Source organism: Dipteris shenzhenensis, chromosome 32, assembly GCF_047967505.1.
Source record: "Dipteris shenzhenensis isolate YYH24624 ecotype China chromosome 32, Dip_SZ_1.0, whole genome shotgun sequence".
Taxonomy (NCBI): Eukaryota; Viridiplantae; Streptophyta; class Polypodiopsida; order Gleicheniales; family Dipteridaceae; genus Dipteris; species Dipteris shenzhenensis.
The window spans coordinates 27612632-27630573 of record NC_141627.1 but is presented as its reverse complement, the minus strand read 5'-3'; the positions used below and the strand labels follow the sequence as shown (position 1 = coordinate 27630573).

General features: G+C 42.7%; 1 protein-coding gene across 1 annotated transcript in view; it reads right to left on the bottom strand.

Annotated features, from left to right (window-relative positions):
- The window catches only part of VTC4 (Inositol monophosphatase family protein), a 63741-nt gene extending 51777 nt beyond the window's left edge, over positions 1-11964 (bottom strand). The window contains exons 1-2 of the mRNA XM_087370688.1: positions 11839-11964; positions 8301-8379 (exon numbers count right to left, since the gene is read on the bottom strand). Coding sequence (XP_087226814.1) covers positions 8301-8322 — 22 coding nt within the window. The 5' untranslated portion in view covers positions 8323-8379; positions 11839-11964. The remainder of the gene's footprint in view (positions 1-8300; positions 8380-11838) is intronic.
- Between the last annotated feature and the right edge of the window lie 5978 nt (positions 11965-17942).

The window sequence follows — 17942 nt, the reverse complement described above, 5'->3', positions numbered from 1 at the left end:
ATGCATATTATGGCCTGATTCAAGGCTGATTTGATGGGCAGTAGAATAGGTGATAGATTGCGAAAGTAGATGATAAATTGCAGCAAGAGAGGCACGAGGAATAGGCGATGTGCAGCAAAAAGAGGAGTGATGTAAGGGCAGCAGGAACACGCTGAGAGACAGGCGATGAACAGTAGAAGGGAAGCAAGAGAGGCGGCCAATGGATGCCCAGCAGTAGCAGGCTGAGAGATAGGCGATGGACCGCACGTGCAAGGCTAGGGAGGAGTAGGAGCTCAAGCTCTAAATGAATCCCGGAAGAAGACTTGTCACGAGGGCGTGAGTTTTGTACTTACATGTGAGCAGGACCCTAGAAAACTAGGACGCAAGGCTTTGGGATGTGGGTGTGCTAGTTTTCCCCCTACGGATTGGTGCCTTGGGGTGAATTTGTTTTTAAGTCCAAAGAGGGGGCAAAATACCCTCACGACACAAGTTTGCGATTGGTTTGATCCCCCTAGAGGGAGCAAGGGGAAAATGAACCTTAAGTTGGCCATTGGTGTTGACCAACTAGGGCCTAGGGGCAAACCAAGGCATGGGTTGCCACGTGGCATGCCCATGCAGATCCTTTTGGAAAGAAAGTCCATGGAAGTCTCCTGGCTGGTCGACGACGAAAAGGCATAGAAAAGGCTACTAGGCACCGATTTTTGGATTGGGTGAGCTCAGAGGCTTGGAAGAGGCTTACCGTACGGAGAGCCAGGAAATGCTTATGCACAGACTGTGTACAGACATACGGAATGCTCACGGGCGCCCAAGGCTTGTGTACGGAACTGCACGGCGCTCGGGCTGTAGGTAGTGCCAGGTCGATCAACTAAGGTTGAATGAAGGTCACGGTGGTGTGCATATTGGCGATCAAGGGCTGGTCAAGGTTGGCGCTTGAGAGCAAGCATTGACCATGAGGTGCAAGGATTGGTTGGGGTCGGTTCATTGGCACACATGATGGTTGGCGTACAACCACAAGAGCCAGGTAGAAGTGATCATACGGCTGACATAAGTACTACGTATGGCTGTTAGGAGAGCTGAGGAGTGCTTAGCCAAGAATTGCGTACAATATGTTGGCGCTCTTGATTACAAGTTGTATGGTGCCTACAAGCTGTTGGGATGCATCCGTACATGTGACCACGAGCTGACTGAGGCTGCAAGGAGGTCTGTACATGCATTCACGGCCTGTTGTTGATTGATGCTTTGGAGCACAACCTGTCCATACGTGCTCTTGGGCTGGTCAAGGTCATCATTTTTGGAGCTTGAGCTGAGCATTTGGGCTCAGGCTGGTCTCAAAGAGCTGTTGTGAGCTTCCTTGGAGAGCGCTCTAAGCACGCAAGGTGCCTTGCTCTTTTAGTGAGCTGTTTTTGGAAGGCCTATACTATGCAAGGAATCCCACAGAGTGAGTAGGTGGATGTACAAGTGGGCACTTGTGGCTTTTGCAGGGGATTGTGTGACCCAGTCTTGGCTGCTAGAAACAATCCTAGGCTGAATGTAAGCCTTTTGGGACTGAAATGGATGCTCTTTTGCTATGCTTGATGGAGGACAATTTCAGTAGTGATTATGCTATGGTTTTCCCTAGAAGATAGGTCACACAAAGGCAGTGGTTGCTAGGCAGATGGCACATCGTTGGTACACAAGAATCCATGCGTGAGATGGAAAGTGTCCCTGGAACCTCGAGAAGGATGGACAGGTGTGACTACCATAGTGTTTTCTATGTTGTGATGCCAGTTCTCTTATGGGAAACATGTTGATGTATTGGGATATTGTGCGACCCATAGGGTGAGAGACTATTGGTCATGGCAGTCCTGGACAGTGGAGAGAGCTCCTGTATGCTTCCTTTTTTGCTTTGAGCAGATAGATGGCTAATTAGGCACTGGTAACAGCTATGGGGAACTGTGTGGCCAAGTGTGGTTACTAGTAACGGTTCAAGGCTGTGTGCAAGCTTCTTGGATTAGGGATGAAGACCTACTGTCAGGATTGGTGGGAGTAATGAATAGTAAAGGCTATGCATGGTATGTGGATGCCCACTAGGATGTGGGATGCCCCAGATATAAGAGAGATTGTAACCTTTATGTAGCCTGAGATTTAGGCCTCTCGCTTAAATAAAGAAGTACGGAAAGGGGCGCTAAGGTTTGGGGCCAATCTATGTCTTTGTCTTGGTGCAGGGGCATTCTAGCTTCCAGTCTGCTGGTAATACTTTTGCTGAATTGTTTTTGTTGTTGACTGGTTACTTGTTAGTTTTACTGCCCTTAAATTTATTGAGGGCCTGTTGCATGGTTCCATTGCCGGGATATCACCAACTTCCTCAAGGGGGTGAGTCCGTGGTTGCTTTGGTGAGGAGACATCACCATCTTCTTTAAAGAGGTGAGCCTGTGGTTGTGTCTGGTGCAAGTATTGCTCTCTGTAATTGAATTGCAGCAAGGAGAATTCAGCAAGTATGTCACACAATGACGAGGATTGGGATAGCAGGCAGGAGTCCTCCCGGGATGGGCAATCTTTGTTTGAGGGAGATTCTGTTGAAAATGATCAGAATGCTGATAGGCAGCCATATGGGCCTATGCCATTGAATGGACAGCCAACAATTATGCCAAATGGGCAGGGTGCTCCGTTGCAATAGTTTATTCATAGTCCTAGTGTTGATTTGCATGGCCAAGGCAATGGTTTTCAGCATGCAAATCAGGGACATCAAGTCATTCCACACCCCACAATGCATCCAGGATATTTTGGTGGTGGTTTAGTGTTTCAGGCAATCGCACCACAAGTTGGGAATGGCCAAGGAATGCTTGGAAATCACCCAGTTGGTTTTCAGCCTGGAATACAAGGTATGCAAGGGATTATGCTTGGGGGTATGAAGTCTGGAATGCAGAGAGTTATGAATGGAAGCACTGACATGCAGCCACGAATGCAAAATGGAATGCATGGCAACTATGGGAGCTCCTATAGGCATGCTTGGTATGCAAGGTACTGGGGCTGGTATAGCAAACCCTGCTATCAGTAATGGCAATGTTGGTCAGGCTTATGTTGTTCAATGTGATGTATGTGGGACAGCCTTGGTACAATCCTCATGCAGAATGTACGGGTTGTTGCCTCGGGTTGTTGCATACGAGAGTAGAATGTTGCAGGATGCTGAAAGAAATGTGCAAGTATATGAGAAAGAGTTGTTGGCTATGGCTCTTGCTCTTTCTCTGTGAAGCATTACTTGCTAGGGGCTGATTTCACTGTGCAGACAGATCATCAGACTTTTCCTCACTCACACTAGGTTGTCTGAGAAGCATATGCATTGAGTCCTGAGTTGGATGCCATGAAGGACTAGTATGCAAAGGATGGTAGACACTGTGATCAGTTGTGTGATGGACAGCAGCATGCATTATACTCAGAGATGGAATCCTTCAGATGCATGGTCGTCTCTGGTGTTACAAGCAGTTAAGCCTAGTGTGCAAGGCATCGATGTACTGATGCTGAGAGCAGTAGAGACTTTCTTTGGCTAGCTTTGTGACAAGGGATGGATGCTTTTGTAAGGAATCTGCATCGTATGTTAGCAGATCAGTGATGCAGCTTACTCCTTGAAGCTACTAGCTCCTTGGAGGGTTCATAATGCTTGAAATGTGAATCTTCTCAAGCCTTTCTGGGGATATGTGCCAGAAGTTATGCCTTCTGTGTGTAGCCAGAGGATGAGGAGCTTGATGATATCTTAGTTTCGGAGCAAGTATTGGCACATAAGGGAAGGAAAGTCAGAGGTAAAGTTTCTCTGGTGAAGTTTTGGAATCATTCACCATTGTATACGAAGTGGCTAGAAGAGGGTGATCTGGCAAATACGTTGTGGCTCCTTCAAGCTCAGCAGAGCCTAGGTTTGCTGGAGCATGGCCTGATGCTCAAGAGAGAGCCTCTATCTCTTGGTTACAGACAGGATCAAATATCTAGAAGTCACTTGGTGACATTGTATGTTTCACCCAAGGTACTACTCGCTAACAGTATATCTGCCTTGGGACTTCTATGATCAGTGTACTAGTCACTATGAGTTGGTTTTTGCAATTTATATGGATTGCTATCCTAGGTTCTGAACAATCATATATACTATCTCAAATGGTAATACATGCTTTCATGATGGTATATACATTCAATTACTGCATATCCTTCTAATATACAAATGCAATCGAGGTCACTTGCCATGTTTCAAATTTATGTCACGACGGTGACTTACATGTGGGTAGGACCGTCGAAAACTAGGGCTCAGGGCCTTGGGATGTCGGTGTGCTAGTTTTTCCCCCCTAGGGATTGGTGCCTTGGGTGTGAATTTGTTTTCAGGTCCAAAGAGGGGGCAAAATACCCTTATGACACAAGTTTGCCATTGGTTTGGTCCCACTAGAGGGGGCAAGGGGCAAATGAACCTTAAGTTGGTCATTGGTGTTGACCAACTAGGGCCTAGGGGCAAATTAAAGCCCTTGGGGGCAAACCAAGGCCTGGGTTGCCACATGGCATGCCCATGCAAATCCTTTTCGAAAGAAGTCCATGGAAGGCTCCTAGCTGGTCACGGGTCGATCACCTAAGGTTGAATGAAGGTCACGGTGGTGTGCCTATTGGCGATCAAGGGTTGGTCGAGGTTGGCGCTTGAGAGCAAGCATTGACCATGAGGTGCAAGGACTGGTTGCGGTCGGCGGTTCATGGGCACACATGCTGGTTGGCGTAGAACCACGAGAGCCAGGTAGAAGCGATCATACGGCTGACATAAATACTATGTATGGTTGTTAGGAGAGCTGAGGAGTGCTTAGTCAAGGATTGTGTACAGCAGGCTGGCGCTCTTGATTACAAGTTGTACGATGCCTACAAGCTGTTGGGATGGGTCCATACGTGTGACCACGAGCTGACCAAGGCTGCAAGGAGGTCTGTACGTGCATTCACAGGCTGCTGTTGATTGATGCTTTGGAGCACAACCTGTCCATACGTGCTCCTGGGCTGGTCAAGGTCATCATTTTTGGAGCTTGAGCTCAGCATTTGGGCTCCGGCTGTGGTCTCAAAAAGTTGTTGTGAGCTTCCTTGGAGAGCGCTCTAAGCATGCACGGTGCCTTGCTCTTTTTGTGAGCTGTTTTTTGAAGGCCTATACTATGCAAGGAATCCCACAGAGTGAGCAGGTGGATGTACAAGTGGGCACTTGTGGCTTTTGCAGGGGATTGTGTGACCAAGTCTTGGCCGCTAGAAACAATCCTAGGCTGAATGTAAGCCTTTTGGGACTGAAATGGATGCTCTTTTGCTATGCTTGATGGAGGACAATTTCAGTAGTGATTATGCTATGCTTTTCCCTAGGAGATAGGTCACACGAAGGCAGTGGTTGCTAGGCAGATGGCACATCGTTGGTACACGGGAGTCCATGCATGAGATTGGAACCTCAAGAGGGATGGTACAGGTGTGACTGCCATAGTGTTTGCTATGTTGTGATGCCAGTTCTCTTATGGGAAACACATTGATGTATCGGGACATGTGCGACCCATAGGGTGAGAGACTATTGGTCATGGCAGTCCTGGACAGTGGAGAGAGCTCCTGTATGCTTCTTTTTCTGCTTTGAGCAGATAGATGGCTAATTAGGCACTAGGAACAGCTATGGGGAACTGTGTGGCCAAGTGTGGTTACTAGTAGCAGTTCCAGGCTGTGTGCAAGCTTCTTGAATTAGGGATAAAGACCCATTGCTAGGAGTGGTGAGAGTAATGAACAGTAAAGGCTATGCAGGGTACGTGGATGCCCACTAGGATGTGGAATGCCCCATATGTAAGAGAGATTGTAACCTTTATGTAGCCTGTGATTTTGGGCCTCACTTAAATAAACAAATACTGAAAGGGGCACCAAGGTTTGGGGCCAATCTGTGTCTGTCTTGGTGGAAGGGCACTCTAGTACCCAGTCTTCTGGTAATACTTTTGCTGAATTGTTTTTGTAACAGTGTTGAGTAGTTACTTGTTAGTTTACTGCCCTTTAATCTATCAAAGGCCGGTTGCAAGACTGGCCGTTAATTTATAGGAGAGCTAGTGGAAAAAGCAAGGCTAAAAATAGACAAGAGGCTTGGGAGAGAAGCAGGATAAATTAGGCGCCCTATTAGCTTGAGGAAGAAGCTAGGCACCTAGGTGGCTTGAGCGGGAAGCAAAGTACTTTTCATAATTTAATAAATCTGATTTTATTCTAAACCACTCTGCCCATGCACAACATTAATTAGTCTATGGCCTACCCTCAAGGCCATATATGGAAAACCCTTATGGATGTGCGAAGCGTCATCAGTCTTGTACTGCATGTTGATAAATTAATATTAGGTGGAGGGTGATCTGGTAGGATAGTCATTTCGACTCGCAACTTCACATACGTGAAATCCACCCCATGCACTAGCTTTCAACATCTTGTCTATCATGGATACTAGAGATCCATCACCATACTGAAGATGGTGCATAGTACCCTATGGACGGCAACAATAAACCATGGTGAAGATGGTAGATCACACTGAAGGTGATAAAGCCATGCTGAAGGTGACTGGTCACACTAAAGGTGACAAGAACTTTGATATCTGATGGAGTCACACGAAGGTGACAAAAGCTATACTGAAGATAGCATGCATGGTGATCAGCCATGAAAGAGTACTCTGAATTGCAAATGAGCACGTGCACATGATAGCCAGCCAGGACATGGAGTCCTGCAACCAGAACTCACATACAGTAATACACGCGTGTGATTAGTAAAGATGAGATTCCAAGAAAATAAATGGAGAATAATAATAATGTTCCAAAAATGTGGCAGTAGAAAAAGAGTCATGGTTACATGCTTTTTTGTTGAGCACCACTTTGCTATGCCATCCCATGCATGAAATGATATTGACGGAAAGGCTTTCCTATAGATGAGTAGTAGTATTGGGATGCTCAGCCTGTACTCTACTCAATATCTTTTGAAACATTGATGGAAGCCAAGTGTGCCGAGACACGTAGACTGAGGGGTGACATTGATGAGTATGCTATGTTGCCAGGATGCACAGATCCAACTCTCATAATTATGATTTTGCAGGAGATCTATTTGCATTAGACATGGATCCCGTTGACATTGAACCTAGGACATGATTGATGAAATACATAGGAGTGTTTGGTATCAATTTGAATGCCATGACTAGAGCTCCACTTTGCACATAAGGCAAAACAGTGGTATTGCAAGGTTTGACAGCCCAAAAAATGCAAATTATTTCAGCGAGGCAATCAGCCCAAGAGCTCAAGAAAGAAATGCCATTTATGCATTTTATGTGGCAATCCTCGAACAAGAAGCATCCCCCAAGTGGAGAATATTGATATGCAGCAGCGGCCCTCAGATTTTTGCTGATATATTTGCTGATATGCAACGTCATCCTTTTCGCTTTCTAGGCTCGCTTGTGGTTATCTTTTCACATTTTCTAGCTCACACCATCAAGGGCTTCATATTGGCCCTGAAGATGTGAGAGCACCTACCATTGCTACACTACTGGCACACAGGAGACCATTTCACATTACCTTTTAGATTCCAAGCAGTGCAGCGAGGTTGAGACCTAGTCTCACAATTCTCACTTGGCTATCCAAGGGCCCTTGGGGTGGTGAGCTGGGGATGGTTGTATGGATCTCTAAGTCGCTCCTTGAGCAGAATTTTTGGGAGACCATAGGACACATCGATACGCTCCATATCTGGGCCGCTGGCTGCAGTCTAGTACTGAGCAGTCACTGATCAGCCGTCCCATCATGCAGCTACTTTGGTGCTACGTGCTAGGTATTATCTACATTTTACTGCAAGTTTTGGTTCATTGAGATTTCAAAATTGTCCGTAGTACGTAATCAAAAAAAAAACTATCAACACTTAAGCTTCCTAATAAACCAAAAGCATTGGCGGGCAACATCAAATGTTGAAACTTCAGTTCTATGTGTTTCTCATTGTCGCCTGGTGGTATTTATTTTCCCGTGCCCCTCCAACTTTTTTATCACCCTCCTCCCTCTATTTTCTTGTAACACCTTTGACACACCTCTAATGCCTTCGGTCACCTCTTTGTAGCCTGAAACTAAATGCCTCTAACGCCTTGTAAAACCCTAGTTTCAATTAGCTTTGCTTGGCCCATAAGACCTTTGGAGTTTTTAGAGCAAATACAAAACACATGCTTTAAAATGCAATGTAGTCTTCCTAGCTACCACATACTGTAGTCATCTTGCAGCACTACGAGTCCAGGTTTCTCACATGATATGCCTCTAGCATGATTTCTTACATCGAAAACAAAAACAAAAATGTACCAGCTTACAACATACCTGGACTAGTTTCATCAGGCATCTTGAATGAAATGATGCTAAAGACAAGGTTCCACAAAGTGCAGCTGACTGAAGCAAACTGCAAAATAATATAGCCAATTATTCCCATCAAATAATTGTAGCTCGCTCTCTCTCTCTCTCTCTCTCTCTCTCTCTCTCTCTCTCTCTCTCTCTCTCTCTCTCTCTCTCTCTCTACACCATCTCGGACTTGGGGGTGGGGGGGACCTGGAGCTTCCCACCAAGTCCCAATTCTACCGTGACCACTTCCTGAGAGTATCGCAGGAGGGATTCATCATCAGACCCAGTATCTCGAAGACAGGGGAGTCTCGCATGCATTGAGGATTGCCATTGGACAAATGTGCATTTCATCTCATCAATTGAGGATCGAGACGGGGAGAGCAGCAAGCATACACAGGGAGCAGCAGATATGTATGCTTTGCACACTAGGAGTGACTGAGACATAGGAGCATTTCCTATGTGCCTACCAAGCCTATTGTGAGACTAGGGGACGATACCATTGCCTCTACTAGGAGGGGAGCGGCTTCGGTCCACTCTCATGATTGATCCGCTTCCAGGACCAGGTCTGCATTGGCCTATATCTACTTGAGATGCGCCGACACAGGGAAACCCTACTACGACATATTAGAGAGCAATAGGAGGCAATCAGACCACAGGAGAGAGAGGCTGATAGAGCACAACGACACGTCACACACTTCTATGCATTTGAGTCAGCTCCAGGACACAGCGGGATGGAGGTGGAGGAGATAGTTGACATGTGGGCAGCCTGGATTACTGAGAGAGGGACGCAGAGACCACTTGTAACACAGAGAGTGACCAAAGCACACTCTATTGAGGCCCGTCCTATCACAGCTTTCCTCAGGGGAGACCGCCCGAGACAAGAAGTCACTCTAAACATAGCCCAACAGGTTTAGAGATCGAGGAGACCACTTCCCCCTCCGCCACTAAAGCATGATACAGCCCGATAGATGCAGATCCAAGACATTTTCGCCAGCCACCACGGTGCCGGGCCTTGGCTTCTGAGCCTGAGTCTCATCTCTCAGCATGCTACAGCTCTCAGATAGTTGCTAGTCTTTGGGTTATATTTTGATTTTGCTCGAGCTATTGAGCTCTGTAGAGTTATCAGTTTCTCAGTTTAACAGTCTTAGCACTCAACAAGGGCCTTAGTGCGCCCTTTGCTCCAGCCCACTAAGGCTTGTATGAGATCATCTTTTTTGGTGTACTTTGTACCTTGTCCCATAGGCCCGCGAGGCCTTCCACGGACATTAATACATCTCTCTCTCTCTCTCTCTCTCTCTCTCTCTCTCTCTCTCCTCACCTCCCTCAGCCTCTCTCCTCGCCTATCTTAGCCCCTCTCCCTACCTCCCTTCCCCTACCCCTCTCTAGCCTCTCTCTCTCTCTCTCTCTCTCTCTCTCTCTCTCTCTCCTACTCAGCCTCTCCGTCCGTACCTCCGTACCACTCAGCCTCTCCGTCCAGACCTCCGTACAGTTGCTCAGCCTCTCTGTCCGGACCTCCTTACAACCAACCGCTTAGCCTCTCTGTACAGCCACTCCCCATACAGTCGCTCAGCCTCTCCCCGTACCGTACAGCCTGTCCGTACCTTCGTCCCATCTGCACCTAGTCCTAGTCCTCCCTAACTCCGAGTTGGGCTAAACCCCCTCAACTCCCTCAACTCCTTCAACATCCATCAGGACTCGATACTCTACATTTGCAGCCATGACACCTTCTCCATATGCACGGAATTACCAACAAGAAGGCTCAAAATGACCCATCCTCGGGCAACAAGATCAAATCTTTTATCTATAGCAGGCAATGAGAGAGCTACTACTGGAGCTGGCAGAAGTAAAGGCCCAACTTCACATTCTAGAAGGGCCTGGTAAGCAGGCAATAATTGATGAGGCTGTAAGAACACCAAGCTAGATGTGATAATGCTCTGAAGATTAGAATAGGGGGACTCCTTGAAGATTATGGCACAAAGAGGAGGGGACATATAGTGAAATATTGACAAAGATCAAAGCAAGCTTACCCAACATTGAATGGGTGAATGATGATGAGCAGGATGATGACGACTCCAGGCCAGCTTCTATTTTGCACTATAGAGGTCATGCAATCTTTACTCTAAAGTCAAAAGATATGCGGATCAAGCTTCTTCGACAGTCTTACAAGTTGAAGGGAACCAAAGTATGGATAGCAGAGGAGCTTACACAAGCTCAACTCAAGATTAAGGCAACTGAATGAGCTAAAGTCAGGGCTGCCAGAAAGGATGGAAAATGGGCAGTTTACCGTGAAGGCGTAGCACTAATCAAAGAGTTTAAATCAAAACCAACAGACTTAAACTGATGAATGGATCCTTGGGAGCTGCCATGTGCCCTCCCTAAAGCAGATGTACTAGAGGGTTTCTTGCTGTCCCATAGACCTTTTGGTCTCCAGTGGGCGTTAATAGACTTTCTTTCTTTCTTTCTTTCTTTCTCTTCTCTCATTGTATTCGTTGTGGGTGATGATGCCCAATTAGAGGCTCCACCCTTCTTTCAATCTCATAGACCCTTCAGTCTTTTGAAAGGCTTCTAATAAAGTCTCTCTCTCTCTCTCTCTCTCTCTCTCTCTCTCTCTCTCTCTCTCTCTCTCTTCCCTCGTTGTATTTGTTGTGGGTGATGATGCCCAATTAGAGGTTCCACCCTTCTTTCAGTCTCATAGACCCTTCAGTCTTTTGAAAGACTTCTAATAAACTCTCTCTCTCTCTCTCTCTCTCTCTCTCTCTCTCTCTCTCTCACTCTCACTCTCACTCTCACACACACACAAATTGGGATAGGAAACTAGCAGATACTTGTCACAACAACTAAAACAAAAAACCCAGATATCAAAGTCAGAATTTTTATCTGGACTTTAAATGCCAGTCTTGAAATGAGCAAAGCTCAAGAAGATGACATTTTAGCACATGTGACTTTGGAAACACAGGAGTGAAATTCCACCAAAACTACACTTGCTCTCATGGAAACCCCATGTCCTAGACTACCTGATCTTGCTGTATGACAGAAATTGTGGACTCCGTCTCAACTGAATAGGATCTTTGCACAAATCGTCAGCTCAGAGGTCCTCCAAAGTTGAGGCAAAGCAATATTTTGCTCAGCTAAAACGCGAAATCATCATGAAGGATAAAAATCATTATCACAACGATTTTCTTGATACAAGAAACTAGTTAACTGATCTCATCAAGAGTACAAGAAGATTCAATATCTAGACGCTTCCATGCATAAGTTTCCCACTGTCCCTGATACCGAGGGGTCACGGAACAGAATATATCGTGCCTGTGTATTTCAGCATTGCAAAACTCATACATAATTTTTATGTTCTATCAGAGATCGACCAGAAGTGTTTACGCGCAACGCATAAAGCAGATTGGGCTTGCTACAAAAAAGGTAGTTTCCATTTAACGAGAAATCTTCGTGACACTCTGGTACATCTCTTCCCTTGCAATAGGACATAAAACTCGAAAATGCAGAATCACCCACATAAGTTTACCTGCTCACCACGCCGGAGGAGTGTGATTCTATTCAGAAAACGTAGCCAGTTTAAACGACAGCCACAATTGCAATTATATTGTTCGCAATCCGATGTTGCAATTGCGGGTTCCACGCCACTCGCGCATGCAATCCTTACTTTTTACAAGAATATTCTTCGATTCCTGCACAGAATATTCTCGGTTCTTTCCAACAAGGATCTTAATGACACGTGGCCAAAGTTTCAAAAGTTCAAAACGCGGATTCTCAATGACATTGCAAAATTTTTTAAAATCATATGCAGCCTTTGACCTAAGTGCGTTAATGCTTAAACCAAAGGCTAGACAAACAACAACCACATAGAGCAGAATCAATCACCCACAAATTCAGCACACACAAGGGAGAGAAAGAGAGAGAGAGAGAGAGAGAGAGAGAGAGAGAGAGAAGAAAAACCACTTGGGATTAGGCCAAGCGATTTCCCATTCCTCGAAATCACTAGTCTTGGCAACAAACAAGTTAACCAAAGCTTAGCTATATGCCGGTACATAATAAGGGGGCAATACTAGGTGTGGATACCTTTGCTTATTAAAAAATATAGGTATGCATGGCCACATGCATTAGAGGTACGAAATTTTAGAAGAAAAACAAGAAAAAGATGTAACATTAATTGTGCTACCAATCTTAGTGTTTATCCCTAAAAGAATTTGAACGATTAAGCTGTTTTCATGAGATTGAAAGTTTGACACCACATTCATTTTGCAAGAAATTGGCCAACTTACTTGTCATGGCAATTAATTTCATCTTAGCATATTTTCCTTGCAATATAATTTCATTTTAGCATATTTTCCTTGCAATATCTTATAACAAGCATCCATAACGGATCTCATACTTTCAAAACACTAACATAACTCAATATATAGCCATGTAATGGAACACTATCAATTGCATAATCTAATGTAACATTGATAAATAGGTATTAGCTTCATGAACATATAAATAAGGAAGCACCTATCTGCATGACTTTTATATCCTATAAATCAAGAGAAAAAGGACAACCAATAGTACACAATTAACAAGAATAAAGATCTATAGAGAATATTTGATGTAGCCCAATGATGTGCTAAATGAAACATTCCCATATCTTTGTGCAAGGAACGTCCTTCTTTTGTGCAACAAATGTTCTTAGGGATATGAATGTACTACTTTTGTGCAAGGAATGTTCTTCCTTTTGCAAGGAATGTTCTTAGGGATATAAATGTGAGACATTGTTGATTAACGTTTACAAACGGTTGCAGCAGCAAAATCAGTGACTCATGGCCAATTTCCATAAATCAAACTATTGTTTCCCTCATATAAATAATGGTTCACCATGATCCCTTGCCAATATGAGTGAAACTTGAGAGTGGCCAATTTCCATAAATCAAACTATTGTTCACACTAAAATATTGAGAAATAAATATACACAATGAAGATTACTTTAATAATTGCATGAATGTAGAAATTTATAACTACTTAAAATATAAGTATATTACAAGCATCACAAAAAGGTGATCAAAATTTGCAACATGGTTTGAAAATTTTAAAGTTAAAATAATTGAAAAGATCTCATATTGGTTGCGTGATGAGAACTTCTAGAAGAATTATTGAGCACATTTTGACACTAATATTATTAGTGTTACAATCAACTTTGAGCATCTTTACATTGAAGATGATATTCCATTGAAAGTCTAGTTGAGCTATACTTAGACTTTCCTTGTACTACATTTGGGTCTTCGTCTCTATGTTCCTTTGACCCTTCCACGACCTCCATCTTTTCCTTTCACATGATGCTCACCCCCTTGTTCTCCTCGCTATCTCTCCACCACTTCGGTGATTAGGAAAACAAGTTCAAGTACTTAATTAAAAAATCAAGAATAAGTCATGAAGTTGCTAAATAGAATGCAATTAGATTCAAATTACACATGTTACATTATGGCCATATTATTCATTCCTCAGAGCATGATTCCACCAAAGCGCACCATACGATTGCAAATTTCTCACTTGTCTAGAATACCAAATGTGTACATGTTTTTTTGAAAAAAATAAAAAAGTGTACAAACTAGTACAAATCCACAATGCTTTGCATGAACCCAATGTTATTCTGCTGCCGTGGGTATGACTTGTTACATGAAAAAGCCATCCTTGTTGTGTCCATGTTCTGCCCAAACATCATGAACAAGATAGGCTAATGTATTTCATGATGGCATAATGTTTAACATGTGCTTATAAGAATGTTTACTCTCAAGAACACAAGGTAAATATGTTTGCATGGCACAAATGCATGCAAGTATAATTCATTAATAGATTCAATATCAATAACTCTTGATGCTTCTCGTTTTGGTCACCATAATAGACTCCCAAAAGAATCATTTAGCATGTCCACCTCTATCGATTGTGAAATCTTAGCTTTTATCGATATACTAATGCTAGTTGGTTCGTGGTAGTATCGGTAATAAAAGATGCACGAGTGGATTTTCCTTTAGCCTTGGTCTGGTGAACTTATCATGGCAAAGCTAGAAAGAGCTAACTAGGGCTATATCAACTATAGAAGCACAATACTAAAGATTAACAAATGAAGCATGTGAAGTAGTATGCATCATAAGATTACTTTTGAAAATGAAATTATCTCAAGTGACATGACAATACTTTATTTAGATAATCTGAGCAATCTAAAGTTTGCTAAGTATCTGGACAATGTTTCAAGCTAAAACAAAGCACATTGAGGTGCACTATCATTTTGTTAGAGAAAAAATTATAAATGGTGACATAAATCTTGTTTGTTTTTTGGCAAAAGAGCAAGCTATAGCTATCTTCACCAAGAAAAGATTAACTATTTTGGCATTAGCTATGGTTTTGCATAGTGATTGGGTATCCCCCATAGTCATAACACTCAAAATAATAGGAAGCTTCAAATATAGGTAAATCTAAAGAATGTAAATGCAACCTTGTTCTAAGATCATTTTACCCTACTACTAAGTAATAATGCTAGAAAAGGGTGACAAGAATAGAGATCTATCGTTTCCTAGATAGGTTTTAGGGACTAAAACCAAGTTCAAATAGTAGCAAAAGATCAAGTAAATATAGACTTTGTAATTGAATGGAGGTTTTTTTTCCATAGTAATGCCCTTTGGCAAGTGTTCCTAGATGACTTTTCTATGGACTTGGAACAAAAGACACATTTAGCATGCTTAGAATACATGTTGAACATGTAAATACCACAAGATTTCACTAGATTTGATGAAATGCCAATTTAGAAATGGATTGTGCTCAGGCTCAAATTGATACTAATTCTATTTTTTGGACCCCAAATTCAAGTAGTGAGTTGTAGTGGTTTAAGGAGAGTAGATGTTCTAGTGTCCTACCATGTATAGATCTACTATCTTACCTACAAGACTCTATAAGCGCATAAGCTTATGTGGGGATTTGCATGACTTCATATAATCTAGGAAGTGACTTCATATATTATTAAACTAAGAAATGAATATGATGTTCACTTCACACATAGAAAAAAAAAACTAGGGGAATGATTTATCAACCTCAAAAAGATCAAGGTAGAGATGATATGAATGGGGAGAGGAGATTGGGTACAACTCTATTGAAAATGAAGAGAAATGTTATCATATGCAACTTACCCATTAGGGTTAAGATTAGGGTTTTCTCTCTAGACCTTAGTCTATGGTGCAAATTTTGTAAAATAAATATTGAAATTGAAAAAGAAAATATCAAAGTAGTAGGTGACTAAGTAGTGAGCATGGTGACTATAGCAAAATTTTGTAAATGCCATGCAACTTAACCATCACTCCTACTCTAAAGTAAATCACAATGAAGCCCCAAAAGTGATGGAGATGGTGCACTGAGTGGGAGGATGGTCCAACTTCATGAAGGAATTCTACTAATAGTATTGGAAATAATGAGTCACTATAACATAATAGATTGCCGAGTGAGAGATTGGCATTGCACTTAGTGTGTGGTATGAGTTACATGTAACATAGTAGATTGTAGAGTGATAGATGCGTATGTGGTTGTAGGTTCACAAATCTAAGTGCATGAATGAGTATGGGAGGATAAAAGGTATGGATGTGTTGAGTGTGGCAAGCATGTTTGTATTGAATCATGCATATATTAAGGAATAAAGGATTTGACATCACTTTTCCTTGATTATTGTCTAGGCCTTGGGAGACTAATGCATTGTGCACTTGCATTTGAATTTGCATTTTTCCATTGTTTTGCTTTACACAAATGAGCAATTTGGATAAGGATTTGTGAGCATGCCAAATCCATCTCTCAATGAGGCGATGCCTCCATTAGACCATCTAGATATAGGGATACTACTATTGTGGATCCAAACCATAGGCAATTTGAATGCATAGCCAAGCAAACAAATTAACATGTTAGCAATGATTTTTAGCTAACTTTTTCAGTGATCTTGCTAGGGAATGTCCCTATTGGGATGTGACAATGAAGAGAGATGGTGGTATGGAGTCCACAAGAATGGGAAAGAATACTTGATACTAATGAATGAGAGGAAGTAAGTCAAAGGTACAAGAAACTTTGAGAAGGGGGACAATCCTGAATTAGTGCCAAGATGCAAGAAGCGATGATGCCAATGTGGAAGTTTCTTGAGCAAATGATCTTCTATAAATTTAGTATAGCTACTATCACTACTGCTTCACTATAGTCTGTACCCTAGGATGATTGAGTTCATGGCCTACATCAAACTATGGAAGGGAAGCTACTTGTATGCAAATGAGTTCATTGATCGGGTGTCGATGCAATTGCCAAGGATGATATATGGGTCAAGTACATGAAGTGGATGCCTTAGCATTAAGCATGCTAAAGATGAATATCACAAAAGTTTAAGAAGAAAGCAATGAGAATTAGCATGAAATCACAAGAGGTAAGAGCACGTTGATGGTAATGATATTAGCAAAGAAGAAAAGAGTGGATGGTGGAGTGAATAACCAAACTTGTAGAAGCTTGTCATTGACTGATAAGGAAATCGACAGTGAGGGAGAAAGTGAGCAACTCAAGACTAGTTTGAGAATAGATACAACAATATAGAGGAAGGAGCAAAAGAAGGCCAAGAGAGTCAAGGATCCACCTCCCAAGTGAAATTGAGCATATCACAACACAGTTTAACAATGCACTTTGTGAGGATGGAAGATTCCAACAGCAAGTTCATGGTTGAATTTGCTAGAGTCAAAGGGACTAGGTAGTCTTTTTGAGAAGCTAAAATCCTTCTTACCAACACTTGCTATGATAGAATACATTTGTCAATTCATAACATCATATAAAAGCAGAGAGTTGGAGAAAGATAAAGATAAGTATGGCACAGTAACATATAAAGAAAAGCCCTTACAGATCTACCTCAGTAGATCCACTATGCATGAGGCTTTCTCATTTCCAAAGGCACAAGAAGAATATCCAAAGAAACATTTGGATGCAAGATTCTCTGAAATTCAGGATTTATTCCCACCTAACCACAAAGTCACAAAACGGGGGAATACGCTATGATATGATTTTGGACCCTATATGCAAAGAGGCAGCTAAGTTTTTGGCTGACATTTTCAATCATACAGGAGTGAGAAAAAACTATATGTCAGTAAAAACTCTTACACTCCTTGGTAGAGCAAAACTACAAGACTGGGCTCAATACATATCCTTGTTGCTAACCAATTATGTATCCACTACCCATAATGGCTAAAGCTACATTGCCCATCTATTGGCCATAATAATTGGGTTTGCAATAGAGCAAGAGGATGACTCTACACCCCTCTCAACACAAGATATAGAGGACTTTGAAACATTGATATTATCGCCTGAATGGGAATTAGATCCTCCACCTACTCTCAATGTGGATCGCATGGAAGGGCAACAATCCAAACATACTCTAGAGAATGACAATGTGGAACTCTGCCAAAGAATACTGAAACTCAATTCAGTCTTGCTCCCGCAACAAAAGGACTCGAGCATGGAAATCCAAGAGGATACCATTCCACATAATGACTTTGCAAGAGAGCCAAATAGCATGCCTCTCCAGGAATCACAAGTCACCAATGTTGACGACTCCACAACTCTAGAGTCACA